Source organism: Sminthopsis crassicaudata, chromosome 2 (genome assembly GCF_048593235.1).
Source record: "Sminthopsis crassicaudata isolate SCR6 chromosome 2, ASM4859323v1, whole genome shotgun sequence".
NCBI lineage: Eukaryota > Metazoa > Chordata > Mammalia > Dasyuromorphia > Dasyuridae > Sminthopsis > Sminthopsis crassicaudata.
The window spans coordinates 542,151,405-542,174,573 of record NC_133618.1 but is presented as its reverse complement, the minus strand read 5'-3'; the positions used below and the strand labels follow the sequence as shown (position 1 = coordinate 542,174,573).

The 23,169-nt window shown below is 34.9% G+C and overlaps 1 protein-coding gene across 1 annotated transcript in view; it reads left to right on the top strand.

The window, feature by feature from the left end:
* Window positions 1-23,169, top strand: part of SNX1 (sorting nexin 1) — a 53,841-nt gene that overhangs the window by 12,581 nt on the left and 18,091 nt on the right. Inside the window, exons 2-6 of the mRNA XM_074294859.1 lie at window positions 11,994-12,102; window positions 17,628-17,761; window positions 18,345-18,411; window positions 21,718-21,761; window positions 22,989-23,130. Of these exons, the coding sequence (XP_074150960.1) occupies window positions 11,994-12,102; window positions 17,628-17,761; window positions 18,345-18,411; window positions 21,718-21,761; window positions 22,989-23,130 (496 nt within the window). The remainder of the gene's footprint in view (window positions 1-11,993; window positions 12,103-17,627; window positions 17,762-18,344; window positions 18,412-21,717; window positions 21,762-22,988; window positions 23,131-23,169) is intronic.

Here is a 23,169-nt window from a genome sequence, read left to right as displayed (position 1 = left end):
TAACTCTATAAAATTTTTTTTGGTAGTTTATTGGCCTTTTGCTGAATAAATAGATTAATTTAGGCAGAATTGTCATTTTTGTTATATTGGCTCAGCCTACCCACAGATTGCTGGGGCTTGAGTTGCTGTTGTTGGAAAACACTTCAGATTCCCAGAGAGCTCTTGACAGCAGTGGGGAGGACCAGATCAGGGACAGACCTGCTGTCTACAGATTTGCATGTCTGGAGCCTCTCCTTAGAGAATAGCTACAAATATGCAAATATTCCTAATAGTTAAAATTCTCTAAAGAGTAAATGAGCGTTCTGGCAGACACTGGGCTTCCCTCATTGATGGCTGAATGACCATTTATTGTAGTTGGGATCCTTTTCCGATATGGGTTGAATAGGTTATATCTGAGATTCCTTTCAGCCGGAATATTCTGTGATTCTATAAAATGAAAATTTTGAAGTGTCCTTCCTTTCAAAGTATCTTGGATGTAGTAAAAAATGTCCAAACCACCAAATGGCATTTGAGTCATATCCAAGGCTCTATAAGTGCCAGAATTGCCAGAATTATTGAGTTTGAGAAGTTAAAAGAATGTTATTCTGAAGTCTTTCTGGACCTAAGTGATTCAAGAGTATTCCAGTGGGCAGCAATTTGCATCCATGCTTCCATATGCAAAGAAAACTCCCTCAGAGTGTCTATTCAGTTTCAATCTTTTGAGTAATAAAGTTAGAATAATGTAATGGAAAGAGTATTTTCATAACACTTATAGTCATTTTAAAGAAACTAAATAGACTTTGTAAGTTTAAGTGAAGTAATAATAATTATAACAATGATAATAATTAGCAGGCATCATACTGACAGACTTTGCAAATATTATCTCATTGGATTCTCACTACACAGCCCAAGAAAATAGTTGAGAAAACTAAAGCAAACAGATTAAGTCACCTGCCTATGTTCATATAACTAGTAAAGATCTCAGGCCTGAGTGGATTCCAGCCCAGTGCTTTTATCTAGTGTATCACCAACTGCCCCAGAATTAAGTATGTAACCTTCAGGCTTTAATTTCCTTATTTATAAAGTTATAAAGAGGTTGAATTATAATATCTCTCAGGCTTCTTCCCAATCTAAAGTAATTCTGACTACATATTATGCAAAGATTCACGATCATCTATTATAACTAATCTGAATGCTTATCTTTATAGCTTGATTTGATTGTTCTCTAATTTATAGAATAAGTACTTGAACTTGCCAGCAGAATTATCAATAGAACCACTTTTTAAAATAATTGGCCCACAGAACAAGTACACTAATACTCCCTTGGTGATACTGTGAACTAGGCGAGCAGTTCTGAAAAGTGTCAACAGGTAATCACAGCAGCAATTTGAAATTGTGCATGCAAAGTTGTAAAACTTTGCATATCTTTTGACCCGTCAATACTTCTATTAGGTTTTATTACCCAAAGAGATCCAAGAGGAAAAGAACTCATATGTACAAAAATATTTATGGCATCTCTTTACATAGGGACAAAGAGAAGGGCCCACAAATTGAGCAATAGTTGAACAAATTATGGCATATGAATATGATGGAATTCTATTGGGCTATAAGAAATGATGAAGGGGAATGTTTCAGGAAAGATTTAAATGACTTGATGCAAAGTGAATTGAGCAAAACCAGAATAATCGATGATACAATAATAGCAATATTTTATAGATAATAAACTTTGAAAGACTTAACTGATAGATACAGTGACCAACCATTATTCCAGAGGATTTAGGATGAAATGATGATGTTAGATTCAAGAGTACAGATTCTAATGCATTTTTGTTTCTCCTAGACATGGCTAATTTACAAAGCAGATTTTTATTGACTAAAAAAAGTAGGGGGCAGCTGGGTGGCGCAGTGGATAGAGCACCAGCCTTGAATTCAGGAGGACCTGAGTTCAAATCTGGTCTCAGACACTTAAGACTTCCTAGCTGTGTGACCCTGGGCAAGTCACTTAACCTCAGCCTCAAAAAAAAAAAAAAAAAAAAGTAATTATTGACACACAGTACAGGCATTTGTTTGTTTGTTTGTTTGTTTTTGACTATGCATATTTGTTAAAAAGGATTTGGGTTTTGTTTTCTTTCTTTTTTTTTTCCCCTCAATAGATGTTTACAGATAAAATAGATTTTTATTCACTTAAAAACAAATTGAAAAAATAAACTCTGGCTCATAAAGGCAATAAGATGAACTATTTTGGACTGAAATCTCACTTCTTTAAAGGAGTAGAAAAACTTTTCCTTTTAAGTAGGGGATCAAAAAACTATAGTTTAAATTGGTGTCTTTTCATTCTGCTTAAGTTTTGTTTAAGGATAAAGAATTTAAACCAATTGATTCAAAACCTTCCTGAAGCTCACATTCTGATAAATTTTAAGCATATTGGACTTCAAAGCAGAACTTACTTTTAGAAATACTTCTGACTATTTTGTCATATTCAGAATATATTTTCTCATTCCATGTATTAGGAATAGGAATTTCTCATTCTATTTGGATGTGGATGTGGATTTGTACACACAGGGCCACCTCCTGAAAATTTGACTGCTTTTAAAAAAATATTGGTAATTGTTTATTTGATTACTTGAATTTGTTTAAGCAAGGTACTCTGAGCATATTTTACCTCTTATACAGAGGTATAAACAATCAAATACAATATGAATTTATAATTAGTATACTGTTACCATGAGACAAGTTATCTTTTAATGTAATTATGTTATGGGCCAGAACTCTGAAACAAGGATTCTTAGAAGGTGTTAAGTCAGTGGAATTGATAAAGACAATGGTTATCTAGTTTAGCATGGTGATTAATTGTTCTCTAGTTCAGTACTTAATATAGTTCTACAATATTCACACCTATGATAATGTAATTATAAGAGAGCATATAAAGTGGGACAAACTCAGCCAGAGTGAGAGCCAGAGAAGACAGAGGACTGGAGGTGGGAGCTCAAGTTCTGGGAACTAAGGAGAGAGATTCATTCCATCTTCATCAGCACCAGGGCTGGCCTGGCCTCCTGCTGCACTTCTCCACTGAAACCAAGTCCCCTCTGAAAGTCAAGAGAAAGCTAGCAGAGCACCTGGAGAAGGAGACAATAAAGACTTTTGGACTTTAACACCTGGCTATTCTTGTGGTGATTACTCAACTGAAAAGAAGGCTTCCCCAAAGATCTCCAGAAAATCACCATGAACACTACATAATTATTATAAATATTAAATTAATATAACACTGATACTATTTATTGCTTAATTTTTATACCAAGTTTTTCTTTTTTAATCCATCTTTATCCTCCCTAGGCTGCTTTTATTAATTATTGTTTTCACTTAGATACTATGTGTTGATTATGGCCTTAATCATATAAAATACTTTTGTACATTACTGTGATAATTCAGGCCTGTTTTTAGCTAGACAGGCCCTGAGACTTGGGAATTCTTCCTTTTGACAGGCTTGAATTATCATTAATAAAAACATTGTATCCTCCCACTCTATTTGGCATTACTTTTTAAACTAGGAATAATGGAAAAAATAGATTTTGCTAGGTGCTGTGGGATATACAAAGTTTATATGTGATAGAGTCCCTACTTGCTTTTATGGTTTATCACCTTTGGTAGGAAGCTTTTTCTTAATTCTAGTGCCTTCCTTCTGTTTATTATTACTTATTTATCTTGTATATAACCTGTTTGTACATATTTGCTTTGTATGTTATCTCCCTCATTCGATTGTGATCTCTTCAAGCACTGGAGCTGTTCTTTGCCTCTTTTTGTATCCCCAACCCTTAGTCCATGCTAATTGATGACCGATTAATAGATATAATATAAAGATATTATTTTATGCTAAAGTTAGTAGAAAAATACAAAACAAAATGTTAATGTGAGACTAGAGGAAAAAAAGCAATGATACTGGTGAAGGGAGGGTCTCAATAAATGGATAGAAATATATTAAAGGTGAGAAGGGAGTAAATTCCACGCATAAGAAACATTGAGAACAAAGGCATTTGGGTAAAAAAGTACAAACAATGTTCCAGGAATGGAGCAGGCCAGTTTATCTTGAATATAGAATATTATGGAGAGCAATATATCATATATATAAGATACAGCTGGAGGCAATATGATAATGCTAAACAAAGAAATTTGAATTTCGTTCAGAAGGCATTAAGAAACCACTGAAGATTTTTGAGTGTAGAAATGATGTGATCAGAGACATGCATAAGGAGAAATGAGCTAAACAGCAGATGGATTGGAGAAGAAAGAAATAACCAAAACCTTTAGAAGGCTATTGACAGTTGTCCATGTTGGAGATTACCTGAATTCACGCTAGGGTTATTGTAATAAAAAGCAAGGAGGGGATGAATATGATCTGTTGTAGAGGTTGAACTGACAGGATATTATAATATCTGTTATGGTGATCTATGATCAGTGATCATTAATGTTACTATTGTAATAGTTTTGGAGCACCACAAACTGTGGCCATGTAAGTCAGTGAACTTAATCTATAAATGTTATATGTATTTTAACTACTCTGCTGATCAGTATTTTAAGATTTGAAAAATGCTTTATGAATACAACCCTCACAACAATTCTGCTTTTATGATTCCCATTTTACCTTTGAGGAAATGGCTAAGGTCAGATTTGAATTTAGTCTTCCTAACTCTAGGCACAACCTTCTAGTCACTAAAAAGGGAGGGGAAAGGAAGAGTCAATACAGGCATGTTTCATTTTATTGTACTAAACAGATATTGCTTAAATTGATTGTGGCAATCCTATATTGTGCAAATCTGTAAGCATTTTTCCAACATCATGCGCTCACATCATGTCTCTGTCACATTATGGTAATGCAATATTTCAGACTTTTTCATTATTATATCTGTTGTGGTGATCTGTGATCAGTGATCTTTAATGTTACTGTTGTGATGGTTTTGGGGCACCGCAAACTGTGACCATGTAAGACAGTGAACTTAATCTATAAATGTTATAGGTATTCTAACTGCTCTGCTTATCAGCTATTACTCCATCTTTCTCCCTCTCCTTATGCTTCCCTATTCCCTGAGACACTTTTGTGTATTCAAATAAAAGGAAGAGTCAATCAGTGTGGCAACTGTTCTCTTGTTTTAGGAAACTGCCCCAGCTACCTAGTCTTCAGCAACCATCACTCTGATCAATCAGCATCTATCAACATGGAGGCAAGACTCTCCATCTGCAAAAAAGATTATGACTCACTGATTGCTCAGATGATTAGCAATTTTTAGCAATAAAGACTTTTTAAATGAAGGTATATCCACTTTTATTTTAGATATAATACTATTGTATTGTACTACTGTATTATTATATATAAGCAATTATCTATTTCTACTGCCCCCTGAATGGGTGTTTTTTTTTTTCTTAATGAAAAATTAAACCTTCATAAAACCACACATTTTCCAGCAAAACATTCTCATATTAGACATGCCCAAAAAGTTTTGCTGTATTGTGCATTTCATTACTCCATCATTTCTGGCAGAAAGTGAGTGAGGTATTGTGTGTTCATTCCTCTGTATTCATGATTTACCATAGCATTGATTGGAATTCTAATTTTTCAGAGTTCTTTTTCTTCATAATATTGTTGTTGAAGAATGTATTCAAAGTCATTAGAGGTAATAGTTGAAGTCATGGGGATTAGATTACCAACAAAGAATTTAAAGAGTAATGAAGGTCCAAAAACAGAACCTTTCACTTGCAGTTAGAACCAAAGAATTATTGTTCCAGGAGCCAAGGGAATAAATATCCTTTACATGGAAGAATTCAAATGTGTTAACTCCTACAAAGGAATTAGAGATTGAGAATAGATAAAGCCATTGGATTTGATGATTAGAAGGGGTTTCAGTGATTTTCAGAAAGTAGTGTGAGTGAAATGTTCTTAAGTAGAAGCCAAGTTACTAGGGCTTTAAAGAGAACAGTTGGTGAAGAAGTGAAGACATAGGGTGTGAACCACTTCCAAAAATTTTAAGAAGTCTGATAATAAAGTAAAAAGGCTTGGGAGTATTTTTTGTTGTTTTTTGTTTCTTTTAGTTTGCAGTGACCTGAGGAGCCAAAGGAGAGGAAAGATGAGAGAAGGGTTAACTTGAAATTCTTATAAAGTGGCTCAATAGAGTAGGTCTTTTTCTTTGGGGTGCTTATCGTTTGGGAGACATTAGTATTCATTCTGTAGCCAAAATGTAATGCTGTAAGGCTCAAGTGAATACTTGGACTGTGAGTGATTCGTTACAGGTTCCATTCTTAGTGTAACAGGAGAATGTTCTTTCTTCCTCATTGAGGTCATTGCCTGGCTCACAGTCTTTCTCTTCATTGCAACTCCTACTTTCATATTGGGCTACATCAACATGTCAATATGTAGTCCAATTTGCTAGTTCCTCATCTACTTAATTCCCATGCTCTCTACTTTTTTTTTTTTTGCTATCATCCATAAGTGTTTCTTAAATTCTAAAATTCTTTGATCTGATCATAATCCTTTACCATTTATATCTTTATTCCTTATGACCTTTGAATCAGTTCTTCATCCTTAGATTATCTCTAGTCCCTCCAATTTTGCTTTCTTTTATAGGCTATTGTCCCTGTCTCAACCTCTTGGTGAATCAGTTCAGCTCTATGATATCTTCTATACTCTAATTCTGGAACTCTTTACTGGCGTCATGGCCTCCTTTGGTAATGTGGTAAATGTTTTTAAGTGCATAAAGTACAATGAAAACTACTTATGTGGAAATGTAAATTTTTCTATCCAAGTTCTTAGACCCCCTGAAATCCCTTATGAGTCTGTGGAGCCCACTTTAAGAGATCCTGCTTTAATCCCTTGCCCTTCCATAACCTATTGTCAGTCATACCTTGATAAACCCCAACTCTTGATTATTCCCTTTAACTTCTTTACTCTTCCTCTTTCCCATTTATGTGCTACTAAGAGGAGTTAGAGAAAATCACAAAATTGTTGACTGGGTTAACAATTTATTTACATCAATTGGGTCCTTTGATATAGATGCTCAGTCCTTTTATACTTCATCAGTTTATTATCTTGTTTACCACAGAGACTGTTTCCAACCTTTTCATCCTCTTAGTCCTCCCACTCTCTCAGCTGAGGAACTTATTCTTTACCCCCAAAATCGATGCCATTAACCAAGAGAACTCTCCTTTCCTCTTCCTTATCTTACATCACTCTCATATCTTTTTCTTCCTCCCTCTCACATTCTTGCACCCTTTATTCTATCCCCTACTGTCTTTTCTCATCTTTCCTTTCTCTTTAATCTTGAATCTCTTCCTAGCTACTCTCTCCAAACCAGTCTCCCGATGTTAGGAAGTTTGCACTTGACCCTGCCATCCTCTCTTTCCTCCCCTTCCTGCCTATGTTCATGGGGGTGCATCTCTTTCTGCTTTCCTTTGCTTCTAACTCTTCTATGATCTTGCTTCAGATCTCATCTTGCAACTGAAACTGCTTTCTCCAAAGTTGCCTGTGATCTCTTCATTGCCAAATCTAATGGCCTTCCCAGTCGTCATCTTTCTTCCAGTTTTTAGTCCCTATTTCTTCCTCCAGATTCTCTTTGCTAGGTTTGTGCGCAGTGCTCTCCTGACTCTCCCTCTGTTGTGACTGCCCTGGGTCTCTTTGCTGGGTCTTCTCCATCGTCCTCAGCCTCTCCCTCCTGCTGTGCAGTCTGCTTTGTGACTCACCAACTCTATTGGTCCAGTAATGGCTACCTAGATGGTTCTCATCTGTGTAACAAGCCCCCAGCGCTGTCCTGAGCTCTGTTTTCCCTTCACCATTTACCTTTTGAACGTCTGCAGCTGGCCTGTAGATATTGCAAGTATCTAAAATGCAGCATATCTAAAGCAGAGAGAGAGTTTTTCTCCAAAAATCCTCTCCCTTCTCTTCCTCTTCAGGACCCTCACCCAGGCTACTAGTCTCCTTACATACCCCACTTATTCATTCTGTTGCCAGCTCTTGTTGTCTCTACTTTTGAAACATAAATATCTTATTTTCTCCATTCTCACAGCTATCATCTGAACTGTTTCAGAAGGCTTCTGGTTCATCTCTCTGCCTTCAGTGTCTCCTTATTTCAGCCCATCTCAACTGCCACAAACCTCACTTCCCCTCATCAGTGATCTCCATGCTATTTGGTATTTAAAACCTTCCTTAATGTGTCCCTCCTTACCTTTCCACTCTTCTTTTTTGTTTGTTTTTGTTGAGGCAATCGAGGTAAAGTGACTTACCCAGGGTCACATGACCAAAGTGTTAAGTGTCTGAGTTCGGATTTGAACACTGGTCCTCATGACTCCAGGGCTGGGGCTCTAGGCACTGCACCATCTGGCTGTTTCTACTAACATTCTAGATACATTGAGCTTTTTGTTATTCCTTGCATGCAGCATTTCATCTCTAGGATGCCTGCTTTTTTACTTGTCCCTTTTCCTGGAGTGTTCTTTTGTTAATTCCACCTCCTGGCTTCCTTAGCCTCTTTCAGGACGCAGTTAAATTCTCCTTATGCAGGAGATCTTTCCCTGTCTTTCCACATAAATTTCTTCCCTCTTAAGTTTCCCTCAATTTACTCTGTATATATCTTAGGTCCTTAATTGTTTGCTTGTTGTCTTCTTCCCTAAGAATATGAGCTCCCTGATGGCAAGGACCCTGTTTTTGCCTCTCTTTGAATCCCCAGCACTTAATACAGTACCTGATATATAGTAGATCCTTAATGATTTCTTGTTGGCTGACAGCTGACTAGACTCTTTTTATTTGATTTTTATTCTCTCCTATTCTTTGGCAATTTTATGCCAATTACCATAGTGGTACAGTTTCATTAAAATCTGATTTAGCTAACATCCAAAAAAAAATGTAAAATTAAAGGATTGGACAGAATGACTTCTCAAGTTTCTAATATCCTCAAAAGTCTATGTTGTTATGATTCTTTCCATTGCATATTATTGTACTACCAGGTGATTCAGTCAACCCTTGCTTGTTGCTCCTTAGTTAAGAACAGCTAATCTGCACACACGAAAAAGTAACATTTTTATAATAAATGTTCATCTTTCTTGAACAGAAAAGTCTTCCCATGGAAGGAAATTCTGCTGACTTGGCACTATCTTTAAACATTCAAGAGTTATTTATTGAGAAATTCTCAGTGAAATGAGAATTATTTTATTTACTATTTTAATGTATAATGACCAGATTGGAAGTTAGTCTAGTATAATGGATCACCTGAATTAAAGTTCTCCTACTGATGCATATGTTATCTGTTACACCGGACTGTCTTTTACCTGTCAGTGTCCCAGGCAATACTGTAAGCTACAGAATACTTGTATTCTGTAAAAGGATTTCTTCTGGGAGGGATGTCTTCAAATGGGAGTTAGATTGTTGAAAATACAACCCAGAATCAACCTTTCTTCTCGCTCCCACCCCAAATTGCATAAGGTTACATGTATTTGCCCATTTGATTTAGTAAATGGGTTATGGGAGTATGAGGGAGAGGAGAAACAGTACAGTAGGGCACTACATTTGGCATGAACATCTGGATTCACATTCTGGCATTGGTATTTACTAAGTTTGTAAATGTGAATCACTATTTCTTCCATTCTGTTTCCTAATTTGTAAAAGTAAGTGAATTAGACTAGATGATATATCTTCCAGTTTTAAATCCTTAATCATTCTAGTTCTAAATTCCAAAATGGCCACATATAGCATAAAAGAAATAACTGTTAGAATTACAGAATTGACAAAATCAAGGCAGAAGAATATTGGAATTGTAGTATATCAATCTGTCCAGCCTTGTTATAACTCCATAAAGGAAAAATTGCTTTTCTTAAATTCATATATCCCAGAGGATCACCCGCAAGCATGTCCTCTCCTGTTATGCTCCCCACCCCATCAGTTGTTTTTTACTTACTTTTTTTTCTGATGCATTTAGATCTTGATTATTTATGTATCCACTTCCAGAATGTAAGCTCCATGAGGGCAGGGACCTTTTCTATCTCTTTTAGTGCTCTGCAGATAGACACTTAGGAATGGTCTTTGAAGAATTCAGTTTTAGTAGACTATTTCTTTAGGTAATTTGTCAGGTTTCCTGAGTGTGAACACAGACCCTTCTGGTTTTACATTTTAAAGTCCCTATCCTGAAAAGAAGCCCCCCCAAAGAGCTAAAAGAACAGTTTCTAACACATCTGACATGGCCTACTTCAGTCATTGGTGCCTTTTTTCCCTCTCTGTAATACAAAGAAAGGCTTTAAACATTGCATTTTTTTCTTTATTTTTAAGCTTAAACATTCTAAAGCTGTCCTTTGGAAATTTACCTTAGTCCTTAAATAATATATCTAGGAAAACTGGTTTTATTAATGTAACAAGTAGTAATTTGAGATCATAAGAATTAGGTTTTAGGTTGGTCATAAAACTTCCATTATTTCTCTAAATCTTTCTCAGATTGCTGTTTTGTGGTGTTTTTATTGTGCTGTATTCCTTAATAATAACATGCATCTTGTGTTATCCTTTTGTTATATAGATGGAAGCTAGTAATAGTGGACTATATATTAACCAGATCTCATAAAATTGTTACTTGGGCTATATTTTTCCAAAGTTACTCCTTTTACCGTATGTATGGAGAAGTCATTGTCATTGAATAAGACCAAAAATGTCATTATTAGTTCTTTCCTGTATCTTTCCTTCCTCAGTTGCTACTTTAAAATACAGTTAGTCCTCAACTTATTCCAGATGTCATTAATTACAGTATTTACCAAGTGTGCTTTGTTCCCTGTGTTCTGCTGTGTGACTTTTTTATCTTTTTGTATAATAGTGACCCACATTTATAAAGTACTTTGAGATTTTCCAGAGAACTTTTCTCATAGCCGCCTTGTGAGGTAAATAGTTCAAGTATTATCAGTATTTGGCAGGTTGAGAAAGCTAAGGATCAAAGATTGTGACTTTTCCCAGGATCTGTGCGCTACATGTGACAGAAGGATTGGTGTTCAAGTCTCCTGATCTCAGGTTCAGTGTTCTACCTTATTACACTGCTCTCTTAGCATCATTGTCCTTCTGGACAACAGTCCCTCCTAGAGGGGAGGGGCCAAATAATTTTTAAATTTCTGTGTGTGTATTGGTTGGTCACAGTCACCAGTTAAGTGACTAGAATGTCCTTTTTTATTATCATAGAACATGTAAAAGTAGTGCAAGGTTAAATAAATGCAGTTGTCTGTCCCTATTAGGTGATATTAAAGATGTGGTGTTTCTAAACCAAATATAGAAAGTCCAGTGATTGTTCTCTGAAAAGTGGACCATTCTAACTTTTCAGAACAAAATTCCCTCAGATTTTTTCAAAGAGTTCTTGAACAATGGATGACCCAATAAGTCTTGTCAGTGATTCAAACTGTTTAACTTCAAAGCCTTGTAACACAGTATTGCCAGCTTTTGAAGTAAAATTTCTAGTTCTCTGTTCATCATCTAAACAATACAGCTTTGTTCACTTTGAAAGTATTTTAAGGATACACCACAGCCTTGTTGTACCAGTCACTTTGTCTCTTGAATAAAGACCATGGATAAAAATGTGCCCACTAGGAAGAGAAGCCAAGATATAGAAACTGTGCTGGATATAAAACTACAACATTCCTACTTAGTCAGATGAGCCAGTGTTCTTTCATAGACTGTCAGTAGGCCAAGTTCGAGAAATATATCTGGATATTTTTGTGAAAAGGATCTCTAGGTAAAGCCATTGTATTGGCATATACAGTTAGAAAGTTTCAAGTTGAGTGTGTTAGGAAATTAGGAGCCACAAATATAGCAACAGTGATGGCTGTTTTATAAGAATTGCTTATTTTGTTGGAGATAAAAAGTTTGGCCATCTTAATGATGATGCAGCTGGTCTCCTAAAAAGCCTTAGAGATATTAGGGAAAGTTATTTTAAGCATTTGGGTATCCTACCTTCTCAGTATATCAGTTCTGTTCCTAATGGAAATATTTACTCAAACTGTTTCTTTGCTTTTAGAGTAAATCCCTGTCAGTGAAGAAAGCATCCCCTCCACCAATCACTAGCAACTCCAAAGAGAATGGAGTCCATGAAGAGCTAGACCAGGATCAGCAAGACCTTTTTGCAGGTAAGTGTGAACTCTTTCAGGCTACCACACTGAAAGCTATTTTGGCCTTGTCTTCCTTACAAACTTCTGACTTGAATTACATTAAAACAATACACGGTGTCCTTAAAGTCTTATCAGCTCAGAACTGAACCAAGCATTTTGGTACCCTCACTATTTGTTGAGCATAGCAATTTGTAAGTTCAGTAACTTTAAAATTCCATACTTTCAGATTGCTTACAATGTTATAAGGACAATATGTAAGAATATGAAATGCTAAATGATAGGAATACAGGATAAATTGGATAGGAAAAGGCTAGAAGGCAGGAAGATTAATAAGTAGTCTTTTGCATTAGTCTAAATGTAAACTATGAAACTAAGTTAGAAAGTGATATTTATTATAAAAGAAAAAGACAAATGATAAGAAAGAATTGACAAGATTTGGTGACTGGCATCTTAAGGACTAGGAGGAATAAAGATTGAAAAATAACAAGATTTTTATCCTGGATGGGAAACTGAAACCCTTACCAGAAATTGCATGTGAAGGTAAAGCTGATTTAGGGAAGAAGAGTTAGGTATATCACCTATTTAGAGAGAAATTGAAATTGAATGGATTAATTATCAAAATAGAAAATGTTCAGCCAATAAAAATATGGGAGCAAAACTTTTAAAAGTTCAGGAAAGGTGATATTGATGTGAGTATTATCACTTCCAAGTAGAGGCAAAGTTATTAAGTCTTTAAGGAAGAGATCATATGGAGAGAAAAGAACTGAATACTATGAGCTAAATCTTAGGGAATACCCACATTTAATGAATAGGAAGAAGGAAAGAAAATCATCAGAGATTTAAAGTTATATTAGAATCTCTACCCGGATTTTTAAAGAATTCTCTAAATCATTTCCCTTATGGAACTTAAAATGCTCTTGAGGGAGAAGTGAAAAATGTTAATAACTTTTGTTATTATTTCCTATGAAACTCAGTGGAGAAAAAAATGCTTAACTTTCTTGGCTTTGAGTCTAAGCTATTTATATGATATTATTGTATAAGAAAACATAGAATCTTTTTGGATTTTATTCATTAACTTCCATCTGTGTGGAAGTGTAGACAGACCTTTATTAAACATACACTTTTGACTGACTGTGATATAATAAGCTAAATTAAAATAGACAATAATTCTTAAAACTCAAAAAAGGGAATACCTAAAGTAAAATCCTAAAAGTTTATATAAGTATAGAAGTCTACTAATTTTTTCAGCATCTATGATGATGGTTTTTTTTCTCATAATAGTAATAGTATTTTATTTTTTCCAATTACATATAAAGATCATTTTCAACATTTATAAGATTTTGATTTCCTTTTTTCCCCCCACCCTCTCCAGTATGGCAAGCAGTCTGATCTAGTTTATATTGTTTAATCATATTAAACATATTTCCACATTAGTCATGTTGTGAAAGAAGAATCAGAACAAAAGTGAAAAAATCATAAGGGAGGGGGAGTGAACATCATATGCTACAATCTGCATTCAGACTCTATAGTCTTTTCTTTGGATGTAGGTAGCATTTTATGATGGTAATTTTGAAATGTAAGTGAATCCTTTGATACTGTTCTTTCCACTTAGTGTTTGTTGCCAGGATTTCTGAAAGATTTCTGAAGGTTTTTATAAGCATTTTTTTTCAAACTAATAAAAAGGAAAACTATTATTATTCTTGGGTTTCTAGTTTTTCAAATAGACTAGAAATTTATAGCAAATTATAAAGCTTCTGGGCAATGCACTAAAAAGCTAAAAGTGTTGAATTAATAGTATTTCCAAATTCATATTTATATGTTGAGTTAGAATTTAAACAGGCTGAGGCAGAGTATACTAAAGACCCAAACTTGTTACAGGTAGATTATTTGTTCCTGGCATTCTTTAATGCCCAAATTATTCTGTCTTTGTGTAATTTTTTTTTTTTCTTTCCTCAGTAGTTGATTCTGTTGGGACTTATTTTGTATATTTTCTCCTTCCCTCCCTTACAAATAAGATTTAGTTTCTTGTGAATCTGAAGGATGTTTTTTTAACAACTTTCACCACAGATTACAATCTTATTTGTAAATATGATCCATATTAAATGGCCTAAATACTGTGTGCTTATTATCTTATTATTTGAGCTACTGGCTAAAACTAAAACTACAGTATCCTAGTGCTTTCTCTCTCTCTCTCTCTCTCTCTCTCTCTCTCTCTCTCTCTCTCTCTCTCTCTCTCTCTCTCTCTCTCTCTCTCTCTTGCAATGGGGTTTAATGACTTGCCCAAGGTCACACAGCTAGGAAGTGTTAAGTGTCTGAGACCAGATTTGAACTCAGATCCTCCTGATTTCAGGGCTGGTGCTCTAACTACTAGATCACTTAGCTGACCCTGCTTTCTTTTTAGCACCAATTGAAAAGCAGTTCTGTCCTAGGCCATAAGAGAACTTTTTCTTTGATTTATTTATAAAGACTGGAAGAGAATAGCAGCTACTCAAGTAAGTGACTAAACAGTCATTAATGGAAATATCTAGATATGTTGATATACAGAGTATTTACTTTGTTTGGATTCTGGATTTTTTAGTCCTTTTATTCTAGTTCTAAATAGATTCATTTTAGTTACCTAAAACTCTCAGTCCTTTAAGTTTGAGCCTACAGTGTGTATTTATACATACATACTCTCATATGTCTGTGTACACATACATCCTCGATCTTTGATTTTATTAATGCTTCCAGTGAGATCTCTTATTGCAGATTGTTGATTGCTCTGTAATTTATCTTAAAGAGATATTTGAGGCATTAAAAAGTGAAATGGCATACAACCATTATTTATTTAGTATTTTAGTTCCCCAATTATATGTTTAAAAACAATTTTTAACATTCATTTCTAAAACTTTGAGTTTCAGATTCTTTCCCTTCCATCCTCTTCATTCCCAACCCCATTGAAAATGCAAGCACGCATTCTCATGCATGCAAAAACATGCAAAACATTACCATAATAATGTTGTGAAAGAAAATAAGCCCTCTCCCCCAAAAAACTCAAGAAAAATAAAGTAAAAAAAAAAAAGTACTTTTTCAGTACTGAACTCAGATACCATTGGTTCTTTCTCAGAGTTGTCTTGGATCATTGTATTGCTGAGAGAAGTTAGTCATTCACAGTTGATCATCTTACAATATTGCTGTTACTTTGCACACAGTACATTTCACTTTACATCAGCTTATGGAAGTCTTTCCACGTTCTTCTGAAAGCATCCTGCCCATCATTAATTATAGCACAACAGTATTCCATCATAAACACAAAACCATGGTTTATTACTCAGTTTCCAATTCTTTGCCCCCAGAAAAGAACTGCTGCAAATTTTTTTGTACATATGTATCCTTTTTCTTTTTCTTTTTAAAATCTTTTTTAGGATATAGACTTAGTAATAGTATTGCTTGGATCAAAGGGTATGCATAACAGTCATTATTTATCAAAAGCAGGGCTTAAACAAGACTTGTTCTATTTGATTCTCTCCATATCATATTTAAGCTATCCAGAATCAATTAATCAAATGGGAAAAAAATTATTAAAAGCCAGCTATTTGCCAGAAACAGTGCTAAGTGTTGGGGAAACAAAAAGAGACTCAAGACAGTCCCTGCCATCATGAAATTTGCAGTTTAAGGGGGGAGACAACAAACAAGTATATTATTTTTGTTTAGTTACTTCAGTAGCATCTGATTCTTCATGACCCAATTTGGAATTTTCTTTTTTCTATTTTTAAATTTCCAATAGAATTTTGTTTTTTCAAAATATATGTAAAGATAGTTTTCAACATTGATTTTTGTAAGACTTTATGTTCCAAATTTTTCTCTCCTCCCTTCCCCTCTCCCTAAGACAGCAAGCAATCTGATATAGATTAAAAATGTCAAAATTCTTGTAAATATCTTTCTACATTTGTCATGTTATGCAATCAGACCAAAAGGGGAAAAAACATGAAAAAGAAAGAAACAAAAAAGTTGAAAATATTATGCTCTGATTCATATTCAGTCTCCATGTGGATGGCATTTTCCATTTCAAGTTTATTGGAATTACCTTGAATAACCACATTGTTGAGAAGAACCAAGTCCATCACAGTTGATCATCACATAATCTTGTTGTGTATGATGTTCTCCTGGTTCTGTTCATTTCACTTAGCATCAGTTTGTGTCAGTCTTTCCAGGCTTTCCTGAAATTATCCTGTTTGTCATTTTTATAAAGCAATAATGTTCCATTTCATTCATATACTGTAACTTACCTAGCCATTCCCCAACTTATGGGCATCCACTCAATTCCAAGTTCCATTTGGGATTTTTTTGGCAAAGATAACTGAAGTGGTTTGTTGTTTCCTTCTCCAGGTTATTTTACTGATGAAGAATTGAGGGAAACAGTGACTTGTGCAGGGTCACACAGCTAGTGAGTGTCTGAGACCAATTTTGATTTCAGGAAGATGAATCTTAACTCCAGACCTGACACTATCCACTGAGCCTCCCCCCATATAAATACACATATATATATACACACATATATACATATATATATATTTTATATATATATATATATATATATATATATATATATATATATATATATATATATATATATATATATATATATATGTATATGTATATATGTATATATATATATATATATGTATATATGTATATATGTATATATGTGTGTATATATATGTATGTATATGTATGTATATGTATGTATGTATGTAAAATGGCTACAAAAATATATAAATATGAACAGCTATATGTAGGATAAATAGGAATTAACAGAGAGAAGCCACTAGAATTAAAAGGGATTGGGAATAAAGAGTTAGTGGGTAAATTAATTTTGATAGTTAAGGCTTTTTTCCCTTGAAGCACAAAGGGAAGCTCATAGTTCTTTAATTTTTATTTTTTGGGGTAGAAATATTCCTAAAATATATTACATTTCTAGCCTCTTAAAATAGATTATACTTTGAATTATGAAGTAGTATTATGAAGATATTCTCAAAACCTGTGAAGTGGATGAAGCTATTTGTCATTTTATACAATGGCTCCAGGCTGCTATGTTTTTTGAGTTCTTATCTCATTTTTATACTTTTCTGTTTCACTACCAATATCTGTCTGCTTGTAAATAGCTAAATATGAGTTTAGAGACCACTTAACCAAGCTTCTAGTAATTAACTTAGTGTGTTTGTATGTCTGTGTGTAGGCCCTGACTATGGATATACATGAGATATACACATGAGATTTGGAGCATGGTTGTGGACTTAGACATCTTCAGTGGCTAAGATGATCAGCTTTTGCTTCATGACAACTTAATGTTGTAATATTGTGATATTGCTTCAGGAAGCCATAACTAGAGTGACTATTACCCCTACTTTCTGCTTTCTACTATAGCTTTTTGAGCACATAGAATCCCTAAGCATTAGCAGTAAAGAGCTCTGGCGATTCTTTCTTATAGAATTCTCTTAGAATTGGATCTGTCACTTTAGCAGTGAGGGGTGCAGTGATTGGATGCATTGATCTATTTGTAGATGCCACGGTAGAGCTGTCTCTGGATAGTACGCATAACCACCAGAAGGATGAGTTGGCCAAAGCACCTCCTTCATTTTCTCCGCAAGAAGTCACAAATTCTTCATGCAAGTCACAGCCAAAGAACTATGAGGAGGTAAGAGTTTGGACTTGTTGAATTATAGAATGAGCTGCTATTAATCTAGATCAAGAGGATTTTTTGACAAATTTTCTGTGACTCTAATGAAGGCTCATATAGTTAATGTTCAGCAAGAGAGTTCAGTATAAGTTCTAGTTTCAGCAAGAAGGTATATTTGCCAAGTGTCAATATAATGGCTTTTTTTTTTTTTTTTTTTTTTTTTTTTTTTTTTTTGCACAGTAATAATTAGCACCTGGGATTGGTAGGTGGGATTTAGGCACTTTAATTGTTTTATTTTGAATCCTTTTTTGGTTTCATCAAAGTATTTTTGAAAAAGGATACAGTTTAATAATATGAGAGAAATCTATTTAGCACTTTCTTTTTTTTTTGCTGAGACAATTGAAGTTAGGTGACTTGCCTAGGGTCACACAGCTAGGAAGTGTAAAGTATCTGAGACCAGATTTGAACTCAAGTCCTCCTGACTTCAGGGCTGGTGCTCTATCCACTGCACCACCTAGCTGCCCCTATTTAGCACTCAATATAAATACAAGGTAAAATTCTTTTGCATTTTAACCCTCATGATTTTTTTTTTCCAAAAAAGCTGGAGGAAGAAGAACAGGAGGACCAGTTTGATCTCACAATTTGCATAACAGATCCAGAAAAGATAGGTGAGTACCCCCAAATATTGTAGACCAAATGTATCAAACATGAGACCATAATACTCTACACTGCATCCCAACCATATTAAAATGTAATTGGGAAATATTTAATAAAATAAAAAAATGCAATTAAAAAAAAATAGATAATATGATGACTTAAAACTAAGAAGAGCAGTTCAAAGGGCCCCTTTCCTCATGGTTTAATGTGTTCCTTCTCCTTTTTCTCATTCTATTTGAGCTTTACACTTCTGTTGTAGAGTATTTACTCCCATTACTGTGCTATGGATATGTCTTCATCTTATGAATAAGGAACAGGTGCATCAAGGTGGATATGTGATCAGGTTAGATTTTCTCAGTCCCCTGGAGAAAAAGCCAGATATAATATTTTGTTCAGAATTAAGTTCCCCCTGGCTATGGTGTAGTATTTGAGGGCTCATTCATAACTGGAAAAGTAGATACTTCTCTTTTTTTCACATTGCTTTAAGTTTGTGATCAGCAGAGAAGCATAAAACCTCTGAAAGAATAACTGGTAGAGACAGAGTGGCAGAGAGAAAATAAAATGACACCTAGAAAACTAGTATTCAATTGCTAAAATTTTTAGAAATTTTCACTTAACCTCTCTGAACATCTGCAGACATTTATAGAGATTAGAAATATGGGTTAATTGAGGGCAGGGGAGCAGAACAGGGCACATATATAGCATTTTAACTATCACTCTGCTTTTTTTTTTTCTTCAAAATGCTAAACTGACCATTAGTGGACAAAAAATATTGAGCCAACCCTATTTCTAATGGAACCATGTAAACATTTCTAATCTAACACTTGGTTAGATAGTCCAGCATCCTACTTTGTCCTCAAATGAAATTACCCCAAGTACATAAAATATATACTACTGAAAATTAGATGAACTCATTGGTACTGGACTCAGGTTTTGAAGGAGTTAAGGGGAGCTGTAAAGAAAAAGGACACATGCATACCCATATTTCCAATCTCTATAGGTCACTGTGAATTAACTATTATTAAAAAGGCAGAGGCAATGGCATTTTTTTAAATGTTTAGTAGGAAGAACACTGTTAGGGAAGAAGTCTGAAGTCTAGGATATGTTATGTGTTATACTCTATATCATGGGTTCTCAAACTATGGCCTGTGGGCCAGATACAGCCGCTGAGGATGTTTATGTTGCCCGCCAGGTTATGGCAAATGGGCTGAGTGTGAGGTTTTGTTTTTACTATAGTCCGGCCCTCCAACAGTCTGAGGGACAGTGAACTAGCCCCCTATTTAAAAAGTTTGAGGACCACTGCTCTATAGGATCCAATAGATCTTATCCTTTTATCACTCTCCTTCTAGCAACTAATTAAGCTCATATGTAGTGGGTCTTTGATTTCTAGTACTATTATTTCTCAGAAAGCAGCTACTCAAGACTTTTTTAGAATCTGAGGTCTAATCTTCACTGGAACACCTTAGGCTGTTTATTTTGTTTGTTTATCCAATTTTTGCTTCTCATTTCTCATATTTGATAACTAAATAAATTAGAATTGTTCCCCCAAAATTCCCTCTCTCATCTTCTGCAGCCTTGTAGACATCTTGTTTTAATTATTGTAAAATATTTGGGAACCAACACAGGTAAATAATATTTATGATGTGCAATTTCCTAAAGTTTCCCCCTCTTCCTTTTTGGGAGATGTTCTGTTTCTTCTCGCATGTTATGTGTGTACTAATAAAGCAAACAAAATTCAAAGAAAGCTGTTAGTAGCTTTACTTCTCTTCAGCTCTTTATAATCTATAATATTTTGTTTTCATGAAATTTGTATAGACACACTAAGAATTTTTGGTCATTTGGGATATATATATGAATAGCCTGTAGTCATTTTGACAGGAGTATAGATTTAGACCAGTTAAAACCTAGTTTTGGGTCCTAGATGAAGGGATCTTAAATTTTTTTGTGGCATGGACCCTTTTTGAAGTTTCATGAAACCTATCGACATCTCCAAAATGCATAAAATGAAATGCCTAGGATTTCAATAACAATCTGCAAAAATTGTGGATAGCAGATGTAGGATTAGAATACTTTGTCTTAATTCTTTGTCCAGTTAGCCTAAAGAAAAAATTAGTGAGGAATAGAGATTATTTCTAAGGAATTATAAAGGTTAAAAAAAGGGAAAAGAAAGCTAACTTGTTTTTCTTCACTAATTTTTGAGTATATTTGACAAAAAATTGTCACATCTGGTCATTTACTTTGAGATCAAACTGAGACAATTCCTCTTTCTTATCTAGGACAAGTGTTTCATTCTCCATCCCCTTTCATCATTGATTTAGGAGCTCAGATCACTGTATCTCTTTGTTAACTAGATTTTCCTTTTTGGTATGGAGAGAGAGAAACTAAAACCTCTGGTGGGCAAAATAAATAAATAAATAAAAATAGAACCCAATTCAGGACTGGAACTGTGTCTGCCTAGATTCTAATATATGTTTTTTCTGTGTTCACATTGTCAATGGTTCCTTTATATGTCCAAATGAACCAGGTCAGATCTCTTTTTCAGAGAATACCAGTCTCTTGAATCTCAAATCATTCAGCAGTCAAAGGCTTTTTGAGAAAAATGACACCCTCCCCCCTACCCTTCTTGTAGTAGTCTCCCTACTAAAGGGAGATTTGTATGACATTAGTCTGTCAGAAAAATCTTCTCTTGCTCTGGGCAAACTTCATAAATCAGAGAGGTCAGTGTATTATAGCATCAATGGAGAGAACTGAGACAAATATCTGAAAAAGAAGACCTTCCATAAAGTTGGACTAAGGGTAGAACCACTTGTTTCCTTTTACTTCCGTTGCTTCCTTCTCCTTATTTTTGATACAGGCGGCAAATTGTTTCATTTTGGGCAGATGTGTGTAACCAGCCCAAATATTGGCAGGGCAACAACCAATTGATTGTTAAAGTCCAATGCAGATCTTGGAGTATAAATAAGGCCTGGATTCAGAACAAAAAAGCTGAATCTATTGTCTTCCATCAAACTGGAACAGGCCCAGCATCCGCTATGACATGTGTGTACAAGTCCTAAGGCAAAATGGAATTCTGTTTCTAGGAGGCTTTGTTAAACTTTATAGCATAGGAAGTATCTTTTATTGTTGTTGTTGTTTAATTCTCTTTTATTTTCAGATCTGCATTATTTCCCTCCCTCTCTCTCTCCCCCCAAAGGTCTTTGTTAGAACAAAGCTTCTATGGCTTCCAGTTTCAAATTGAAATAACATAGATCTAGAGCACTTTAAATGTTAGACTGGTCACAAAACTGACTTTGGTTTCCTCTGTGGTTCTTCTGTAGGAGATGGGATGAATGCATATGTGGCCTACAAAGTTACAACACAGGTGAGTCTGAGACAGTCTGATTCATACTTTTAGTAGATATATGTTCTCATAGTAAATGTGGTTGGGAAATTTCCATTGTATATGGAAATGTTGATTTGGCTGCTTAGAAACCCCTTAATTTCCTTACTGTTTTTTTCTTCTCCCTGATACAAAATGGAGCCAACTTTTATACTCCAATAGCTCCCCTAGGTACTCCTTATCAAATTTTCTCTGAGATCTGGGAACTTAATGCAAAGTTTGAAATGAAGTTTATTTGAATGTTAGAATTGAATTGTTCTGGGGAACAGCTGGATGGCGAAGTGGATAGAACACCAGCTCTGAAGTCAGGAGGACCTGAGTTCAAATCTAAACTCAGATACTTAACACTTCCTATGACCCTGGGCAAGTCACTTAACCCCAATTGCCTCAGCCAAAAAAAAAAAAAAAAAATTGAATTGTTCTTTAATTTCAGTTGTGTCCAATTCTTTATGACTCCATATTGTGTTTTCTTGGCTGATATTAAAGCTATTTGCCATTTATTTCTCCAACTCATTTTACTGATCAGAATACTGAGGCAAACAGGATTAAGTGACTTGCTCAGGGTCATACAGATAGTAAGTGTTTGGGGATAGATTTAAGTTCAGGAAGATGTCTTCCTTATCTAGGCCTGGCACTTTATCCATTGTACCACCTAATTGCCTCTTTGAGAGTGTCAGTATTTCTGAGACTTTGGGTGGACCTTACCAAACTAATGCAGCAACCCATTTTAATGTCACAAATGTCACAGAGGAAACTGACATCTTTCCTTTTGTATCCCAATGGACTCTAGTCTTTTCATATAAATTTGACTTCATACTGACTTCATGCATGTTTGGGAGACCACAAGATGGGAAGAGAGGAAGCAGAGAGAGAGAGAGAGAGAGAGAGAGAGAGAGAGAGAGAGAGAGAGAGAGAGTGTGTGTGTGTGTGTGTGTGTGTGTGTGTGTGTGTGTGTGTTCGTTTTCTAGATATTTTTAAGTTCTTCATCTCTTTCCCTCTTTCCTTTGGTATTACTTCTTTGACACTAGGAATTAATATCTTTTTAATCAAGAGACAATGGATGAGTATGATTAGACGGCCTTTGAATTTGATCTCTAAGTTGGAATTGGGCATTTGTTTCCTTAGACAAAGGTTTTCTCTAAAATAAGCAATTTGGAAATTTGCATAATTAATTTCTCATTTTCATCTTATCTTGTTTTTATCCCCAAGACCAGTTTGCCAATGTTTAGAAGTAAGCAATTTTCAGTGAAAAGAAGATTTAGTGATTTTTTGGGACTCTATGAGAAACTTTCAGAGAAACACTCACAGAATGGATTTATTGTTCCTCCTCCTCCAGAGAAGAGCTTAATAGGTGAGTTTGTAGCCTGTGACCTTCTACTTTTGTTGGTTT